The sequence below is a fragment of the Centropristis striata genome, chromosome 7 (assembly GCF_030273125.1).
Source record: "Centropristis striata isolate RG_2023a ecotype Rhode Island chromosome 7, C.striata_1.0, whole genome shotgun sequence".
In the NCBI taxonomy this organism is placed as follows: domain Eukaryota; kingdom Metazoa; phylum Chordata; class Actinopteri; order Perciformes; family Serranidae; genus Centropristis; species Centropristis striata.
The window spans coordinates 6,759,239-6,776,515 of NC_081523.1; the positions used below are offsets into that span (position 1 = coordinate 6,759,239).

At 33.3% G+C, this 17,277-nt stretch overlaps 1 protein-coding gene across 3 annotated transcripts in view; it reads left to right on the forward strand.

Annotated features, from left to right (window-relative positions):
- Positions 1-17,277, forward strand: part of ksr2 (kinase suppressor of ras 2) — a 191,141-nt gene that overhangs the window by 11,973 nt on the left and 161,891 nt on the right. For all 3 annotated transcript variants that reach the window (XM_059336669.1, XM_059336668.1, XM_059336671.1), the window contains exon 2: positions 14,154-14,294. In XM_059336669.1, coding sequence (XP_059192652.1) covers positions 14,154-14,294 — 141 coding nt within the window. The remainder of the gene's footprint in view (positions 1-14,153; positions 14,295-17,277) is intronic.

Below are 17,277 nucleotides of genomic sequence, written 5' to 3' on the forward strand. Positions count from 1 at the left end.
AGTTTACATAAAAGTTGGTGACTGAAAAGTGTTATTTTTTTATTTTTAGTCCCAGAATGAAGCAGAGAAAAGTCGACTTATCAAGCTTGCCTAATATTGTGCACAGCATACAACCTCAAACTATTGTTCTAATTGTTATTGTTTATTGTATTCATTTATTTTTTGCACTACCTCAGACCTGAAGCTTGTTATCATAGTTGCAGTTTCTTGTTGCACAACTGTTTTTATTATAAATATTTAACCTGTGGTTCTGTTCATTTTTACATGTTGCATTTTTCTTGTTAATACTTTTGGGGTTTTTGTTTTTATCCTTGTGGTATAGAAAATGGTATCGAGTATCGAATATTTTCCTGAGTATCTGTATCGAGTTGAAAATTTTAGTATCGTGTCAACCCTAGTCCTTTCTAGTCTTATTCTATTTCTACGTTCCTTACTTTCACACCTGTGAGCAGTTGCTGTGCAGAATGGGCCTAATTGTCACATTTTCTGTCTTTGTTAATCTGGCAAACTTGCTAGCAAACAGTTGCTTATTTTAACATGCAGAAGTTACAGAGCAACACTGTGCTTCATCTGGAGTTGTGTTTCAGGCCTCTGTTTATATGGAAGTCTACTATTCATTCTGTGTTTGGCTCTTTTTTTGATCTCGTGCTGAGGTAAATGTTTGTCTTTTTAGCTGCTAAATGTTGCTAAGTGTGTCTGTCTGCTGTTTGATGTTGAACGAAGTGATGTATTGTGGGATTTTGGAGTTTTTCTTACACAAAAAGCAGCTGCCTGCTTTTGCAATTCTGCTCCAATTTGGTTTATTGGTCTGACTCTTTTTGACCTGTGGGCAATAATCACCAATAAATGTGTTTCCAGTCAGAATTCATAGTGTATGTTTACAAAAACAAAGGTTTATGAGTTTGAACATTATATATATATATACTGCCTTTGTAAAGTTTTCAACTAGAAATAAGTCACATGAGATTAGCAAATCATTCTGTTTTATTTATGTTTGAGACAACTTTGGTATGCTACAACTTTACCGTAACGATGAGATCATGAAAAACAAATTAGGCTCCTTCAAATATATATAGTTTTAGATCCAGCACTGAGATTGTCTTTACACATGTGATGTCTTTTTCTAGTTCATTTTCACATACAAACCAGTTTGGTTGCTAAGTTATTAATCACTACAGTAACTGCAGCTCTTAAGGCAAATTTGGGTTTAGGTTAATTGCTGTTTTAAAGCACTACACTATAAAAAATAATCTGTTTAATTTACGGTAAAATCCCGGCAGCTGTCGTTGCCAGAACTTCACCGTAAAAAAATACAGTGGGTTATCGACTTAAAATTTAAATTTAAATATCAGCAAAAACTGTAATTTAGACTGAAAAGTCCCGTTATTTTTAGGGTAATTGTGGCATTCATTCACACATCATGGTATTTCTCCATTAACTTTACATGAGTATGTTATATTTTACAGCAAAACTGTGTGTTTCCTACAGTTTATGACAGTGAAAGTTAAAGTTTTGTGAAATTCTTTGATTTACAGTAATTAAGTGTCTACTATGTTGATATACAATTTTTAATTTTACGCCCTATTTCTGATGTAATTTGACAGTGTTTTACTGTAATTTCTACAAACATTTTTTACAGTGTATATGCATATAAATATGTGCATTTTAAGTGACTTTATCCATCTGAAGTTATATTCACAAATTGCACCAACCTTTAAATAAAGACCACTAATCATGCTCTTGAATAAACTTGAATGAGAGAGCATTAGAGATTAATAATGCAGGAAAAGTACAGATCAGATAGTTTATCAGATCAGATAAAGCTGGTGTGGAACTTGTGTACGTGCTGTACGTTCATTAAGTGTTTCAGTTTATCTGGATTAACTGTGAGTGTATTTGTGAAGAGGTCAATGTCTCAATAGCACCATATATTATAGGCTCATGCACTTTAAACTTAATGCAACACTTAATCATGTTGGGAGACATGTTGGTGATAATGTTTGTCACGTACTGGCACCTGTTTGAGCTAGATTGAACATCAAAAGGGTAATTTTGATCAGTTTTATCAAGATTTGTTTTAAACTTCCCTTCATAAATTTGGGGGTTTTCGCTTTTTCCCCCCTAAATGCACTTAAATTATATTGTTACTTTTAATCGTTTGGAGGTGCAACATGGGTCTTTGTCCAACCTTGTTCACCTTCCAGACCCAACAGTCTGCATATAATTTTAGGAACCTGGTCTCACAGGAATCCGTGAAAAAGCCACGGATTCGCTTAACTCAAAATCTGTGGAATAGCCACAGAATCACTCAAATTTCCGTGAAACTGACACGGATTTCGCTACAATGCAAGTTAATGACAGTCATATCCCGTGGCTATTCCATGGATATTTTTTCCTATTGGTTTGTTCCAAGTCACGTGACTTTCAAGGTCCCGGCAGTCAGAACAAAAAACATGGCGGACAGTTCTCTCATTTTTAGTGAAAAAAACAATATTTTGACTTAGTTTCTGCATAAAAATGGATTTTGATCACATTTCTAGCGAGAAATATATGTTTTATTTTCTTAATATTCACTCAGTGAATGTACATAATCACTTTGTATGTTGGAATAGCCACGGGATATGATATGAAATCCGTGTCAGTTTCACGGAAATTTGAGTGATTCCGTGGCTATTCCACGGATTCCTGTGAGACCAGGTTGAATTTTAGAAACTGATTCATGCTTGACTTGACTTTTACTTTCATACTTTATTTTTGGATAGGGACAGTGCACATTAATGAACATCGAAAAACATCTTTGTAAATATGCCGGATTATAGCAAAGCTGCTAGTTTGCATCCGTAGTCCCTAAAAAAATTAAAATAAATACAAATATAAAAGACAGCAGGTACATAGGTAAGATACAAATAGAGGAGACAACACACACACACACACACACAACACATAGCAGACCCAGACAGGATATAACTATGCAATAAAAAGTAATGTTCAACTCGTCTCAAGACCAGTTAGTGGTCATACTTTTGATATGATTTGAGCCATTGTATTAGAATTCCTTTATAAGAAGAGTAAAAGAAAATACTTCTTGTCCAGAAAAAGCATTGTTTTTTTTGTATGTTTCCAACTTGTGGTGGTGTTAAAAAAGTCCAAGCAGCATTATCCGAGGCTGGTGGAGCAGTCTGTGCATGGACAGAGACAGAAGGTAAAAATAATAAAGTGTTAAAAGCAGGGATAATATTCAGCTTGTGGTGTGCTATTGTTAGCCTGCTAGCCCTAGCAGCGTATGCTCATGCACCTGCCCACAGTACAGTATGTTCAGTCCCTTCTGGTTTTCACCACAGCAAGGGAGCAAAGTTTGTCTTGCCAAATCTGCTCTGAGTGGAAGGCTTGGTGGTTGGTTTTGCTCGTTAGATTTGGGGCATTAAACTCACATTACCCTGGGATCCACTGGCTATAGAAGGTAGAGCACTGCCTATATCAGGGATGGGCAACTTAAATGCTGCAGGGGGCCACAATTTTTCATGTTCACTACCACAGGGCCACATATAGGACTGTGCACTTAACCAGATATGATGAAACTGCAATTTTTAATATGTTTACAGTGCAGTAACTTAACATATTTCATGCTCAAATGCATGTTTAACAGTATAAATAGGAATACAAAAGGTTTGAAGCAAATAAAAAATAACCACCTACTGTGATTTCTTTTTCTATCAGTGCAAGAACAGCAGACCAACATTAAGTAATTTTGTGCATTTCTACACTGCACTTTTAAGATGTCATGCTCAAATGCATGTAGTTGTACTGAGGGCCACTTCAAGTCAGGATGCGGGCCGTATGCGGTCCCCGGGCCTCCAGTTGCCCATCCCTGATCTACACATTTTTACAGTTGAAGAATACAAATCACTTTGGGCCTACACCAATGAAAAATGTAAGTATAGAATATAGAAATAAGCGTTTCATTTTGTATAATTTTTTTGTCACAGCCACATGGAGCCGCAGGTTGCCCAACCCTGGTCTAGAGCAAATGTAGTAGTAGTAGTAGTAGTAGTAGTAGTATAGTAGGGGGATCAAAACGGAGCTCTGGGTATGAAGCATGAGGGTGGATGAAATGTGCCCACCCACCCTCCTGCCTTGGGTCTGCCTGTCAGGAAGCCAAGCGTCCACATGGACAGTTAGGTGTTTAAATTGAACCTGGTAATGAGCCTGTAGGGAACAACTTTAACTTTAGCCCCCTTTCCATTCACATATGTGGGCTTCTAAAGCTCGGTTTGACTCGGTGTGTGAGCCCATTACAGCAGGGCTAGAACCTGCTGGAAGGTGTGCCCTTTACCCTTTACGCATGAATTATGAAATCCTCAGTCAGGGTGTTTTCCTCAGTGTGTTTATTCCTCTTTAGGCAATTTGAGCTAGATTTTATATGCATTTAACAAAACAATGAAGAAACTGATAAATCATGTAAATTAACACCAGTTCACGTATTAATATTCATATTCTAGTAGTAGTATATTTTCTAGTTGAAATATAACCAGCAATGCATGCTGTCCAATTAAATGGACATATAATAAATTTCCTCCCAATGTAAAATCAGTTCTTGGAAATTTTATCCATTATCAGATTTTTTTTTTTTTTTTTTACTTGCAAGGACATCCTGCTACGACGGCATATTAGGGCCGTGGGAGGGTGTAATATTTTGAGAAACAGTCCCTAATTTCTGAGATTAAAGTGGAAAATCTGCAAGAAAAAAGTTGCAGATTTATGAGGGAAAAAAAGCTGGAAAAATATCATAAATCTGCAGCTTTTTTCTTGCCGATTTGCCACTCTAATCTCATAAATCTGCAACTTTTTTCACAAAATATAACCCCCCTATTTGGTTCTAATACGGTGTTGTATCCTATTGTAGTACGATTGCAAAGATATTCCTAAACTGCACTGTGTTTCTGGCTGTCCATTGGTCATCTTGGTTTTTAGATATTTGTGTTGCACTTACAACGACTGGCCAACAGGTGGCAGTGTTTATCGCGATGCACTACGGTACACCGGCGTAGGAGCCTATGTGCAACTATTGCATCAAAACCCATGCATATATAAGGAGTTTTTAAGAGGTTTTAAGAAGCTGTCCACTGTAGTGACCACTATGCGTTAAAGCATTAATTTACGACATGCTTGTATTGAAAATTGTGAATGTTTTTCCATCACAGAAGTTGTTTCTGCTTTTATTTTTCCACTCTGCAGTATTGTAGACTTGTTTTTATGCAGAACAGCAGCAAACAAAGCTCTGATATTCTGGTGGTAAATGCTAAACTTTAGTCAAAGACCAGCAATCTCACATAGCTCACTTTCTTTTTCAGTTGAGACAGGATGATGTGAAGGATGTGTGCTATAACGTAGTGCTGAGCGATATGGACCAAAAGTCATACCCCAATATATTTAGGCTGAATATTGATATACAATATATATCCCGATATTTTTATCGCAGTGAGAGCAAATGTTCAGTCGAAGTCAAAGCCAAATATGACATGTCACAAGTAGTTTTATTGAAACCGTTTATTTAAGTCAACATAAATACTGTAGAACAACAGGAGAACCTTTTAAAAAAAAATCAAAGCTCCGTAAACTTTTTTTTTTTTTTTTTTTTTTTTACAAAAGAACTAAATATGACAACCCCTAGTAAGGGCAGCATTTATATATAAAGAAAGAAAAAACAAACTATATTGATATATGCAATATGGTCTAATTCCATATCACATTTAAAAATATATCCATTTATTTTTCATATCGATATATTGCACAGCCCTACTATAATGTCTTCCATTGACTTTTTTATATTTAATTTTATTTATTAACCTTTAAGGTATATCATTGAGACAACAAATATAGCCACTAATATATATAACAGAAGAAAATAAACTTTAACAAACCTTGTGTCCTGTCAGCCACTATAGAAGCCTTTTTGATACTTTATATCAACTTTATATGAATTACGAAGCACTCGTTATTATTTACCGTTAGTTTTTAATTTTACCGTTCCACCTGTTATTTCCTGTCACTACCTTTCAAAACTAAAGCACCCGTTTCACACTGGACGGCACCTTTTCAAAATAAAAGCATCACAACATCGTAAAACACCTAGAAAATATTCAAACATGAAAAACAAGCGATATAATACAAAAACACCAATAGGAACCTTGCTAAAGGTCATTTACAGTTGTGTTTAAAATAAGTGGAAAAGTGATATAGTGATTGGAGTATTTACTACTTTTTACTGCTATATTTGATTTACTCCACATTAACAGTCTTATCATAACATGTATTCTTATTGGTAGCAGCTCAAAACCAGATAATTTACTGTATTTTACAAAGCGATTAAATTCATATTGAGCAGAATTATAATAAGAATTAGTAGTTCAGAGTTTTGGTCCGGCCCCTGCAACCTTCGTGGTATTTGTCATATGAATGAATTGCCCACTCCTGTCCTAAAGTAATAATAAAAAAAAAAAGAAATAGATGCTCTTCAGTATTAAGTATTTATTGCAAAGTCTTCAGAAGTTTCTGTCTTTCTCTCCGTCTTTCAACTGAACAAGAACCAATTGCTTCAAATCTGCCCTGTCAATGTTATGTTGCATTTAAAACACAAGATATATTTTAAGAAGCTGTAAAAACGAGGCTTATAATACTCAGTCAGAATAAGAAGTCAGCACATTTAGCCAGGGTAAATGTGTGTTTCTCTGTAGGTGTGGACTGAGCAGTCACCTCGCTGGGCAGCCGTGGGCCGCTGCTGCAGGCTTTTCTGCTTTCAGAGGTGACTTGCGAGTCCCTCCTCCACTGGTTTCTACTTTGGTATGCACTGATGTAGGCCAGCACTGTCTAATTTCTAGCAGTCATTTAGTAGGTGTATGTTTGGAACGGGGCCATCCAAATGTATCATCCTTAAGTCTTCGAGCATCACGTCACCCACTGTGAGCCTGGACCTTCTCCTACCAGCATTTCACATCAGAACAATTGGTTTTCGCTACTAAAAATGTGCTTGTTGTTTTATTTATGGCTGTTTTAAAAGGATTTACAGTTAATTGTTTCCAGCTATAACAAGTGTTACCTCATTATTTATATCATTTAATCTGTATTACAAGTTGCCGCAAAGAAAAATGTTGTAAATCTGTTGGATTTGGGTGAGAAGGTTTTTGAGTATAAGCAAGATATTAGTAAGTAGTATTCGGATACTTTCCCTTGTAAAAGTAGTAATACTACAGTACCAAAATAAATAAATAAAATAAAATAAAGCAAAGTGTCAAATAACCGTAATAATTAAAATAAATATATAGAAAAAAAGAGATAAATAACAAAGTAATTAGAGCACACTTATAATGATTCAATTATTTATTATTATATATGTATACGACTTATACAATTATTTAAATAATCAAGACATAATAATAATCATTAGAGGACATAATAATGGCATAATTTATAAATATGTTTTATATGTATATAACATTTATTTATTTATTTTTATCCATCATTTCATTGTATAATAAATTCAATGATCTATGAACTTACTGAAAATTCATTTTTCACACGCTTTTATTTTTTATTACATTGTGGATTATTTAGACATAACTTTAAACTTGCTTATTTGATAATAAAACAAAAAAAAATCATGAATAAAATAAATAAAGCAAAGTGGCAAATAACCAGAATAATAAATAAAAAATATAGAAAAAAAGAGATAAATAATAAAGTAATTGGAGCACACTTATAATTATTAAATTATTTATTTTTATATATGTATATGACTTATACAATTACTCATTACAATTACAGATATTTTGTGCATTGTCACTATAATTTCATAAATACAATAAATTGTGCATTATTTAGCAATTAAATAAGTAAATAAAGCAAATAACCAGAATAATTTAAAATGTATAAGAATAATTTTAAAAAACAATCCAAATTCAAATAATCATGTAATGTAGAGGACATAATAATGGCATCATTTATTAATATGTTTTTAGATGTATATAACATTTATTCATTTAATTATTTATTTATTTATTTATATCCATCTGTGAACTTACTGAAAATGCATTTGACTATTTTTTTAATGCTTTTATTCTTCATTAAATTGTGCCTTATCTAGACACAACTTTAAACTTGCTAATTTGATAATAACACAAAAAACAAAAAAAATATAATAGGTGAGTAAACATAATTTCATCACTTCATTTTTGATAGTTTCATACACTTAGACTGTTCAAGACATTCATTTCAATGGTTCGTTGGTTCAATGGTTCAATATTCCCTTCAGGCAACATTCAGACAAAAAAACGGTTAAAAAAGTTCCTTTCATAATGTTTTTAAATTTAAAATGTTATCTATTTTACCATGTTGAAGCTACTGAATCTTTTACACATGTTAATTAAATAAATTATGTTAAAATTAATTTAAAAACTTTCTTTTTCACTTTTGCACCGTTATAGTACAATTTTGCCTACAGGCAACAAACCCCAAAAACTTAAAAAACTAAAATAAAAAAAACCCATTTCTTCAGATTATGTTTATTTAGTCTATTTGAAAGACAAAAAAAAACCCCACTCCAAATATTTTTTTCCTAACTGGCATCATAGTGCGTACTATAGAGGGTTAATGAGAAAAAAAATCTCATCACTTTCTTTTATTTGACAGTGGTAAATCACATTGATTCAAGACTAAACACACACACACACACACACACACACACACACACACACACACATATATATATATACGTGTGTGTGTGTGTGTGTGTGTGTGTGTGTTGCTGTTACTGGATGAATAAAATCCTTCGATGCGACGTCCTTAAACTGCAGTGAACCCAGATCTGTCCTTGTTCCACAGCAAGCAGAGGTTCACTGCTCGGTCACACTGTCACACGAGAAAAACACATGAATATGATACTATTCTTTGGCATTTAATTGAAAGCCAGGACTGATTTTAACCCTTTGATGCACAACATATAAACACCTTCTAATGCACAACATGGGTCAAAAATGACCTGCATTCATTCCTCATGTTATTTCATGCTGGCTGTGTGTTCGAATATCTTTTGTTTTATTACAACATATCATTATATCCATTTTTCCTTTCATACTTTATGAAGGAAGTTTACACACATGGGTCAAAAATGACCTTGTGCATTAGAAGTGTAGTGATACAAAAAGTGATAAATTAACAGTTTATCACGAGTATATGTGTAACTATGTTTGTCTTATTTTGAAGGTTTAACTTTAAAAAAATTGTTAGAACCACCAGATTACATTGGAAAATCACATATTTTAACATGTGAGACTTATTAGAGCCACCAAATAATATTTTTTTATTACAACAGATCATTATATTAATTTTTTCTTTCATACTTTCATACATGAAGAAAAATTGTTTTTGTATTATTATATAAAGTTTACACACATGGGTCAAAAATGACCTGTGCATTAGAAGCGTAGTGATAAAAAAAGGGCTTTTATTCAAAAAGTAAGAAATGAAAACAAAAAATTAGGATGTATGATGATCAAAAACAAGTTAATTGAGGAAAACCTGGAATACTGAATGATGAAATTAATTTATTGCAAAGATATAGAATATAAAAACCATGTTGTGCATCAGAGGGTTAACTGCAAAATACTCAACTTCAATTCAACTGTAATGTCTAAATAACTTCAATGTCTATCTAATTGTTAATATTTTTTTTATATCTACAAGTTTAAATTGTAAATGGCTAATACTTTATCTTTTTAACTTGTTTAATTGTTAATACCTTTCTTATATTTCTAGTTCATACTGCTTGTTTACTATTTATTGTTATTTTTATTGAAGCTCCTCTCTATCTTGCTGCTGTAATACTTGAAATTTCCCCCGTTGTGGGACTAATAAAGGAAAATCTTATCTTGTATTAACTAAAATTCAAATCATAAGAAAAAAAAAGGAAAAATACATGATATGAAAATGAGAACTTACAAAACAGGTATCATTAATAAAACATTCATATATAAAAAGGTTTTTTTTAAAAAATGCTAATAGCTGAACATTATAATGGTCTTTTTCTTTACTGGTACACTTGAATAATCACCTATCTCTTTGAATAATGCACGAGATTAGAAAAAATAAACATTTAAACAATCCCAACAATTACCTGTGTTCTCATATATTTATTTGACATTTGGGTTAATTTGTCCCCTGCTGTCATCTTTTACTTTTTATGTTTTTGGTTCAGAATGAAATGTGTTGTGTTATCTCTCCTCTCCCAGCATGAATAGACGTATCTGTGACCTTTTTGGCACAAACATGCAATTAAAATGTGATTTAAATGTTTACATGGCAACATAGTTTAAACCTCAGAAGTCCACATCACACCACAAGTTACATCACATGCATGGCTCCTTTTTCTCCACACAAACTTGGCTATCAGTCAGATTTTTCATTTTATTTTAATTAAAGTATAAAGCTGCCAGGAACCCAAAATACAAACAAAAGACACAGGTGTCTATGGAAATGTACCTTCTTTTTTAATTTATTTTTTACCATTTATACACACAAAACAGCAGAAAAAAAATAAATAATAAAACTACAAAACAGTCTATTTGCATGTAAATTAAAAACAGTAATAGTTTTCATTGTAGAAAGAAAATTCACATTTTAAAAATGGTCTAGAAACATAAATGGCACACTGTGAAAGCTCCTATGATTGAACTTTAACTGGCTTTCTCAGCTTGTCTACATATCATACATAAATAAAGTTATTACTGTAAATAAAATGTGCATTTTCAATAAATAGATGGACTCCAGAGGGTTAAAGGTAGAGCATCTCAAAGGTGTTAATGTGTTTGTTGTTACACTGGTGACGTCCTCACAGGATGTAATATTGTGATAATCAGATTAATTATGAGTGTTCTCCAGGGCTGATTAATCCTGAAGGGAAAACCCTTTTGAAAAGTGTGAGAAAGTGTGAATCATTTCCTTTAATCTATTGACGTTTAGTTTGTCAGGAACATGTTTCCCCTGTGAGAACTTCACTAAGGAAGAATCTTAAAGGTTGCATATATAATATAGATGTTATTTAGAGGTTGCAAAGCTGCTGGGATTCAGTGTCCTGCTCACAAACGTCTGTCTATGGTTTCCCAACTTCTAAAATTTCCACTGTCCAAATAACAATGAAAAATCAAACTCTATTTAACCCTTTATCAGGCAAAGAACTATATTTGGTAACTTCAGGTAATATTTCGAGAAAAAAGTTGCAAATTTACTAGATTAAAGTGGCAAATCTACAAGAAAAAAGTTGCAGATTTACGAGAAAAAAGTGGGAAAAAAGCAACTTTTTTCTCCCAGTAGAAATATCTAAAAAAAAGTATTAACAATTTAGACATTTAAGTTATTTAGACATTAGAGTTGAAGTGAAGTTGAGTATTTTGCAGTTAACAACTCTATTCAAAGATGTGCATATTTTAAACTTCATATTATTAAGAAATTTTATATTTTAGTCTTAATATAATTTGATCTCACTTTTTTACTTCATCACTATCTAGATAATAATTTCCCTTTCAAATAAACTTATAATTTATATTATTTTTATGTTTAAATTAGTATATATATCCAAAGCAGACTGTGGTAAATGCAATTTCTGCTTGGTTTTGAGTTGGATTTTTTGTTTTGTTTTTAAATATAATTATTTATCTGAAATAAAGCAAAATTGAAATCTAAAACTTTTTCACAAGATAAAACAGACATCAAGGAGTTCATTTTTAGTTATAACTCAATTTTTACCAAAAATATAGCTACTGCAGTTAGACTTTGTAGGGCAGGAGTGAGCAGGTGTTGAGTAATCTTTAGTGGTGGTGTTTTAGGGAACATAGAGTGATGCATTCAGGGTCCCTGCGTTGGTTATCCAGGCTGTCTGGGGATTTCAGTGACTTTGCAGTAAACAGTTGGACATCTAACTGCTGCTGCTACAGTATCATCACTCTCTGAACAACCTTAATAACAGCAGAAAGCTTTCCTCTGATGTCATTATCATATAAAAACAACTTTGATCTGTGGGACTTTTAACAGTTTTTACTTCAGAGGCAGCAACTTGTTGTAAAATGAAGAAAAATTGTCTTTTTGACGGAAACATCTTCTGAAAATGTGCTTTTTTTCCATTTTTACAATGTCCTTTGTTAACTGTAGCTTATAGTCATTAAGATTATCCCTCATATTTTGTAGAATTGTAGTAATTAAAAAGTAGAAATTATCACACAGTTCTGTGCTCCACCTCATAGGACAACGACAGTCATACTTATTACTATCTAAGGTTTACACTACTTTTGAAATATATGGTCATTAGACCTAATTTCAAGTCAAATATACCTTGTTTGAAATTCTACCTCTTGCTTTTTTTTGAGTAAATGAGCAGAAATCCTCCCTCAGCTACTGTTTGTGTGTGTGTATGTGTGTGTGTGTGTGTGTGTGTGTTGGTGTATATGTGTGTGTCTGTGTCTCTCGCTCTGTGTGTGTGTCTGTCTGTGTGTCTGTGTGTGTGTCTTTGTGTGTGTGTGTGTGTGTGTGTGTGTGTGTGTCTTTGTCTCTCGCTGTGTGTGTGTGTGTGTGTCTGTGTCTATGTGTCTGTGTGTGTGTGTGTGTGTGTGTGTGTGTGTGTGTGTGTGTGTGTGTGTGTTGTCTAGAGGAGTTGAAAAACATTTGAAAACGGGTCATATTTGACCCGAGGACAACAGGAAGGTTAAAAGTATACAAATGTGAAACCTTCTTGCAAAATCAATATTTAAACCTTTTTGCTTTCTAGAACAATATGACATTCTCGTCTTGTCTTGTTTTTTTACAGGATATAATAGGATTTATTACCTGCCTCTGTACAGCTGTACAGCTTTTTTCCAATATTGGGTTTCTATTTATTGTCAGTGTTGCTTGTGCTAACAGCAGGTCAGCTCTTCAGGACAGTCAATAAAGGGAGAGTTGTTCTGATTCAAGAATAAAACAAACATAAAAGTGAATCAAGTCTCATTCAACATTTTAGTTGATTTTTGTCTGTATTTTCAGAGTTGTACAGTTTTGATGTTGTGCAGAAAAGTCGTACTTTTGCACCAACAGTAATCATTTACAGATTCATCTCAATAAATTAGAATATCATAGAAAGTTTATTTATGTCAGTAATTAAATTCAAAAAGTGGAAATAACACATTATATAGATCCATTACAGACAGAATGAAACATTTCATGTCTTAACTTATTTAATTTCTTATCATTATGATGATTATGGCTTACATTTAATGAAGACCTAAAATTCAGTGTCTCAAAATATATGAATATTACAAAAAAAATAATTTAAAAAGTATGTTTAATATGGAAATGTTGGCCCGTATAAAGTATGTCCATCTATATGACTCAATACTTGGTTGGAGCAATTTATTTTATATATATGTATATATATATATATATATATATATATATATATATATATATATATATAGTAACTATAGTATTATAGTTAATGACAAATGATGACACTGAAAAAACATTTTTGTTAACTGAAATAAAAATAAAAAAACGAGAGTTTTTTAAAAAAGATAACTAACTGAAACTGTATTTTGTGGTTACAAAACTAACTAAAACTAACTAAAATTATAGTGAAAATGTCCGTTTTCGTCTTTGTCAATTTTTTTCATACGTAAACCTTTTTGGTTGATATGAAATCTATTTCATCCATCTGGTTTTATGACTTAATAAACTTATTGGGCCTGAGATGGATCAGACAAAGGAAATAAAGGAACATTTATTGTGACCTATTGTGTGAAACTAAAACTAACACTAACACTAATAAAAACTAAACTAAAGCATTTTCAAAAAAATAAATAAAAACTAATTAAAACTTGCAAACTCACTCTTAAAAAACTAATTAAAACTAACTGAATTTGAAAACAAAAAATCACAACGAAATGAAAACTAAAACTAATGAAAAATCCAAAACTATTATAACCTTGATTCTAGTGTATTGAGATGCACCTGTATATTGAATTTTTCTGTTGCAAGAAAAAAAAATGGGGAAAAGTGATCATGAGCATTAAATAAAGTGTGATATATGTGCAGCTCTCCCTCACTCTCTCTGTCCCTCTCTTTCTTGTCCTCAGGGGAAGTTGGTGAAGTACTTCAGCCGCCAGCTGTCCTGTAAGTGCAAAGTGGCCTTAGAGGAGCGAAGTGTCGAGCTGGAGGACTTCCCTCGCCTCGGACACTGGTTCCGCATCGTCAACTTGAGGAAGGAGGTCACACAGGTAATATGTCCACACAGTGGTGCAGTCTAGTTTTTTGCAGTGGGTATACTGTCTATACTCTTACTCACCCGTCCCAGAAAAACACATCTTACAACAACAACCACCTTGGAGCAACACCTCATAAACACCGTCACGTGATTCAGATTCAGATGTTTTTTATTCTTGACCTAAAAAACATCTGAATCTGAATCACATTCACTAATGCATAGTCTCCAGTAAACATCTTGAGCGCATTCTGACAGACTGGGTGTGTTATCAACATGTTAGGATGCAGCATCAGACACAAGGATACAATGAGACTGGACATATCAGTTAGGAAAGCTGCTCTGTGATTGGTTGGACACACAAACATTCATAGTTCTGTGATTTCCCTGATGTTCATGAACGCGACATACACTTCGGGGCTAAGAAGCCAGTCAGTAATTGTCGTTCCTATGACAACGGGTTGTTTGGAGGTGGGCGGGAACTTGGGATCCTGAGAGCTAAAAGTTGGTCAGTTCATGACAATGGCAGTAATTGGTTTGCTTGTTTTGGTGTTGGCTACGGCCCACAGTAGCCTGATAGTTCACAAATAAAGCGGCATATATATACCAATATATGAGAAAAAAATCTAGTGAGTATATATGGCGTATACCTGCGTATCACGTAGACTACACCACTGTGTCCACACACACTATGCACACAAGATTCTCGTCCTATCTCAGGGATGGGCAACAGGAGGCCCGGGGGCCGAATACGGCCCACACCCTCAGTTGAAGTGGCCCTCAGTACAACCACATGCATTTGAGCATGAAATCTTAAAAGTGCAGTGTAAAAATGCAAAAATTACTTGCAATTAATGTTGGTCTGCTGTTCTTGCACTGAAAAGAAAATAAATCACAGTAAGTGGTTATTTTTATTTGCTTCAAACCTTTTGTATTCCTATTTATACTGTTAAACATGCATTTGAGCATGAAATATGTTAAGTTACTGCACTGTAAACATATTTAAAATTGCAGTTTCATCATATCTGGTTAAGTGCACGCTCCTATATGTGGCCCTGTGGTAGTGAACATGAAAAACTGTGGCCCCCTGCAGCATTTAAGTTGCCCATCCCTGACTTAGACTGATCAAGACATTCGTTTCAATGGGTCATTGGTTCAATGGTACAACATTCAGACAAATTTTAAAATTAAAATTGCAGTTTCATCATATCTGGAACTCCTTCCCTGAACATTTACAACAACCCCAGTCTGTGGACACTTTAAAAAAAGGTCTTAAACCTTTTTTGTTCAGGCAGGCATTTTTGGGTTGGCCCTAGATGTTTTTATCATTGTCTCTGCACATTAATCTCCTCATTTAGCTGTTTTCTTTAATGTACTTTATTACCTGTGTCTTTTTATCTACTGCCGATTTTAAAGTGTCTGATTTTTCTCTTAGTCTTTTGATTATTTTGTTTCTGGTTTCTGTAGCACTTTGAGTTTTCTTTTTGAAAAATGCTTTACAAATAAAATTAATTATTATTATTATTATTATTATATCTGGTTAAATGCACGGTCCTATATGTGGCCCTGTGGTAGTGTCCATAAAACATTATGGCCCCCTCCAGCATTTAAGTTGCCCATCCCTGTCCTATCTGATTACAATGACAGATATTACATAATTATTTATCCCGCATAGGGAAATTTTTGTCGTCACACCAGCTCAAGATACAGACACATACAGTCACGGAAAAAGTTATTAGACCATTGTTTTCTTCAGTTTCTTGTTCATTTTAATACCTGGTACAACTAAAGGTACGTTTGTTTGGACAAATATAATGATAACAACAAAAATAGCTCATATGAATTTAATTTAAGAGCTGATATCTAGACATTTTCCGTGGTTTTCTTGATAATTATTTTGGTTATTATCAATAATACCATGGAAAATGTCTAGATATCAGCTCCTATGGTCTCCCTCTTTTTTAAAGTGTTGCATCACTCAAAAAACATGCACTGTAGAAATTTGACAGGCCAAAAATGGGAAAGTTGCCTGAGGGCAACACTGTACCATAGAGGGTTAAACCCTTAAAAAAAAATCAGTGTTAAAGAGATGTTTTTGCTCTCAATAATTACATCTTCTAATGTTTGTTTTGGTGGCAATTTCAACCATAACCTAAAAAAGAAGATTAGATCTTTGATTTTGGTCTTATTTTTTTATATTCTAATTTTGTCTTTTATATCTACAGTCATGGAAAAAATGATTAGAACATCATTGTTTTCTTCAGTTTCTTGTTCATTTTAATGCCTGGTACAACTAAAGCTACATTTGTTTGGAAAAATATAATGACAACAACACAAATAGCTGATAAGAGTTTATTTAAGAGCTGATATCTAGACATTTTCCATGGTTTTCTTGACAATTATTTTGGTTATTATCAATAAAACCATGGAAAATGTCTAGATATCAGCTCCTATGGTCTTCCCTCTTTTTTAAAGTGTTGCATCACTCAAAAAAACATGCATTGTAGACATTTGACAGGCCAAACACTGTACCATAGAGGGTTAAACCCTTTAAAAAAATCAATGTTAAAGAGATGTTTTTGCTCTCAATAATCACATCTTCTAATGTGTGTTTTGGTGGCAATTTCAACCATTAAAGCTAAAAAAGAATTTGATTTTCAGGCTTTTTTGTTGCTCTATTGACACCTACTTACAGTCAGCCATCACGGTTGCAGCTTGTTTGGCTTTAACATGCAGGTTTTTGTCTTATTTGTGAAAAGAGATTAACCAAAATTCATGCTGTAAAAGTGACAAAGACAAGCCAGTGTCATTCTTAAAAGACCTGCATGTAGGATTTGGGTGATTTTTTTTGGCTGAAATATGATCAATGATCTTATAAAACAGTCAATGAAACAGTTTTTTTTTTCCAGAAATGTGAATCAGTGCAACCACAATAGGTCTTTGAGCCCACAGTCATGAATGTGTAAACAATATATGAGGCTCAATGGTGCCATAGTGTG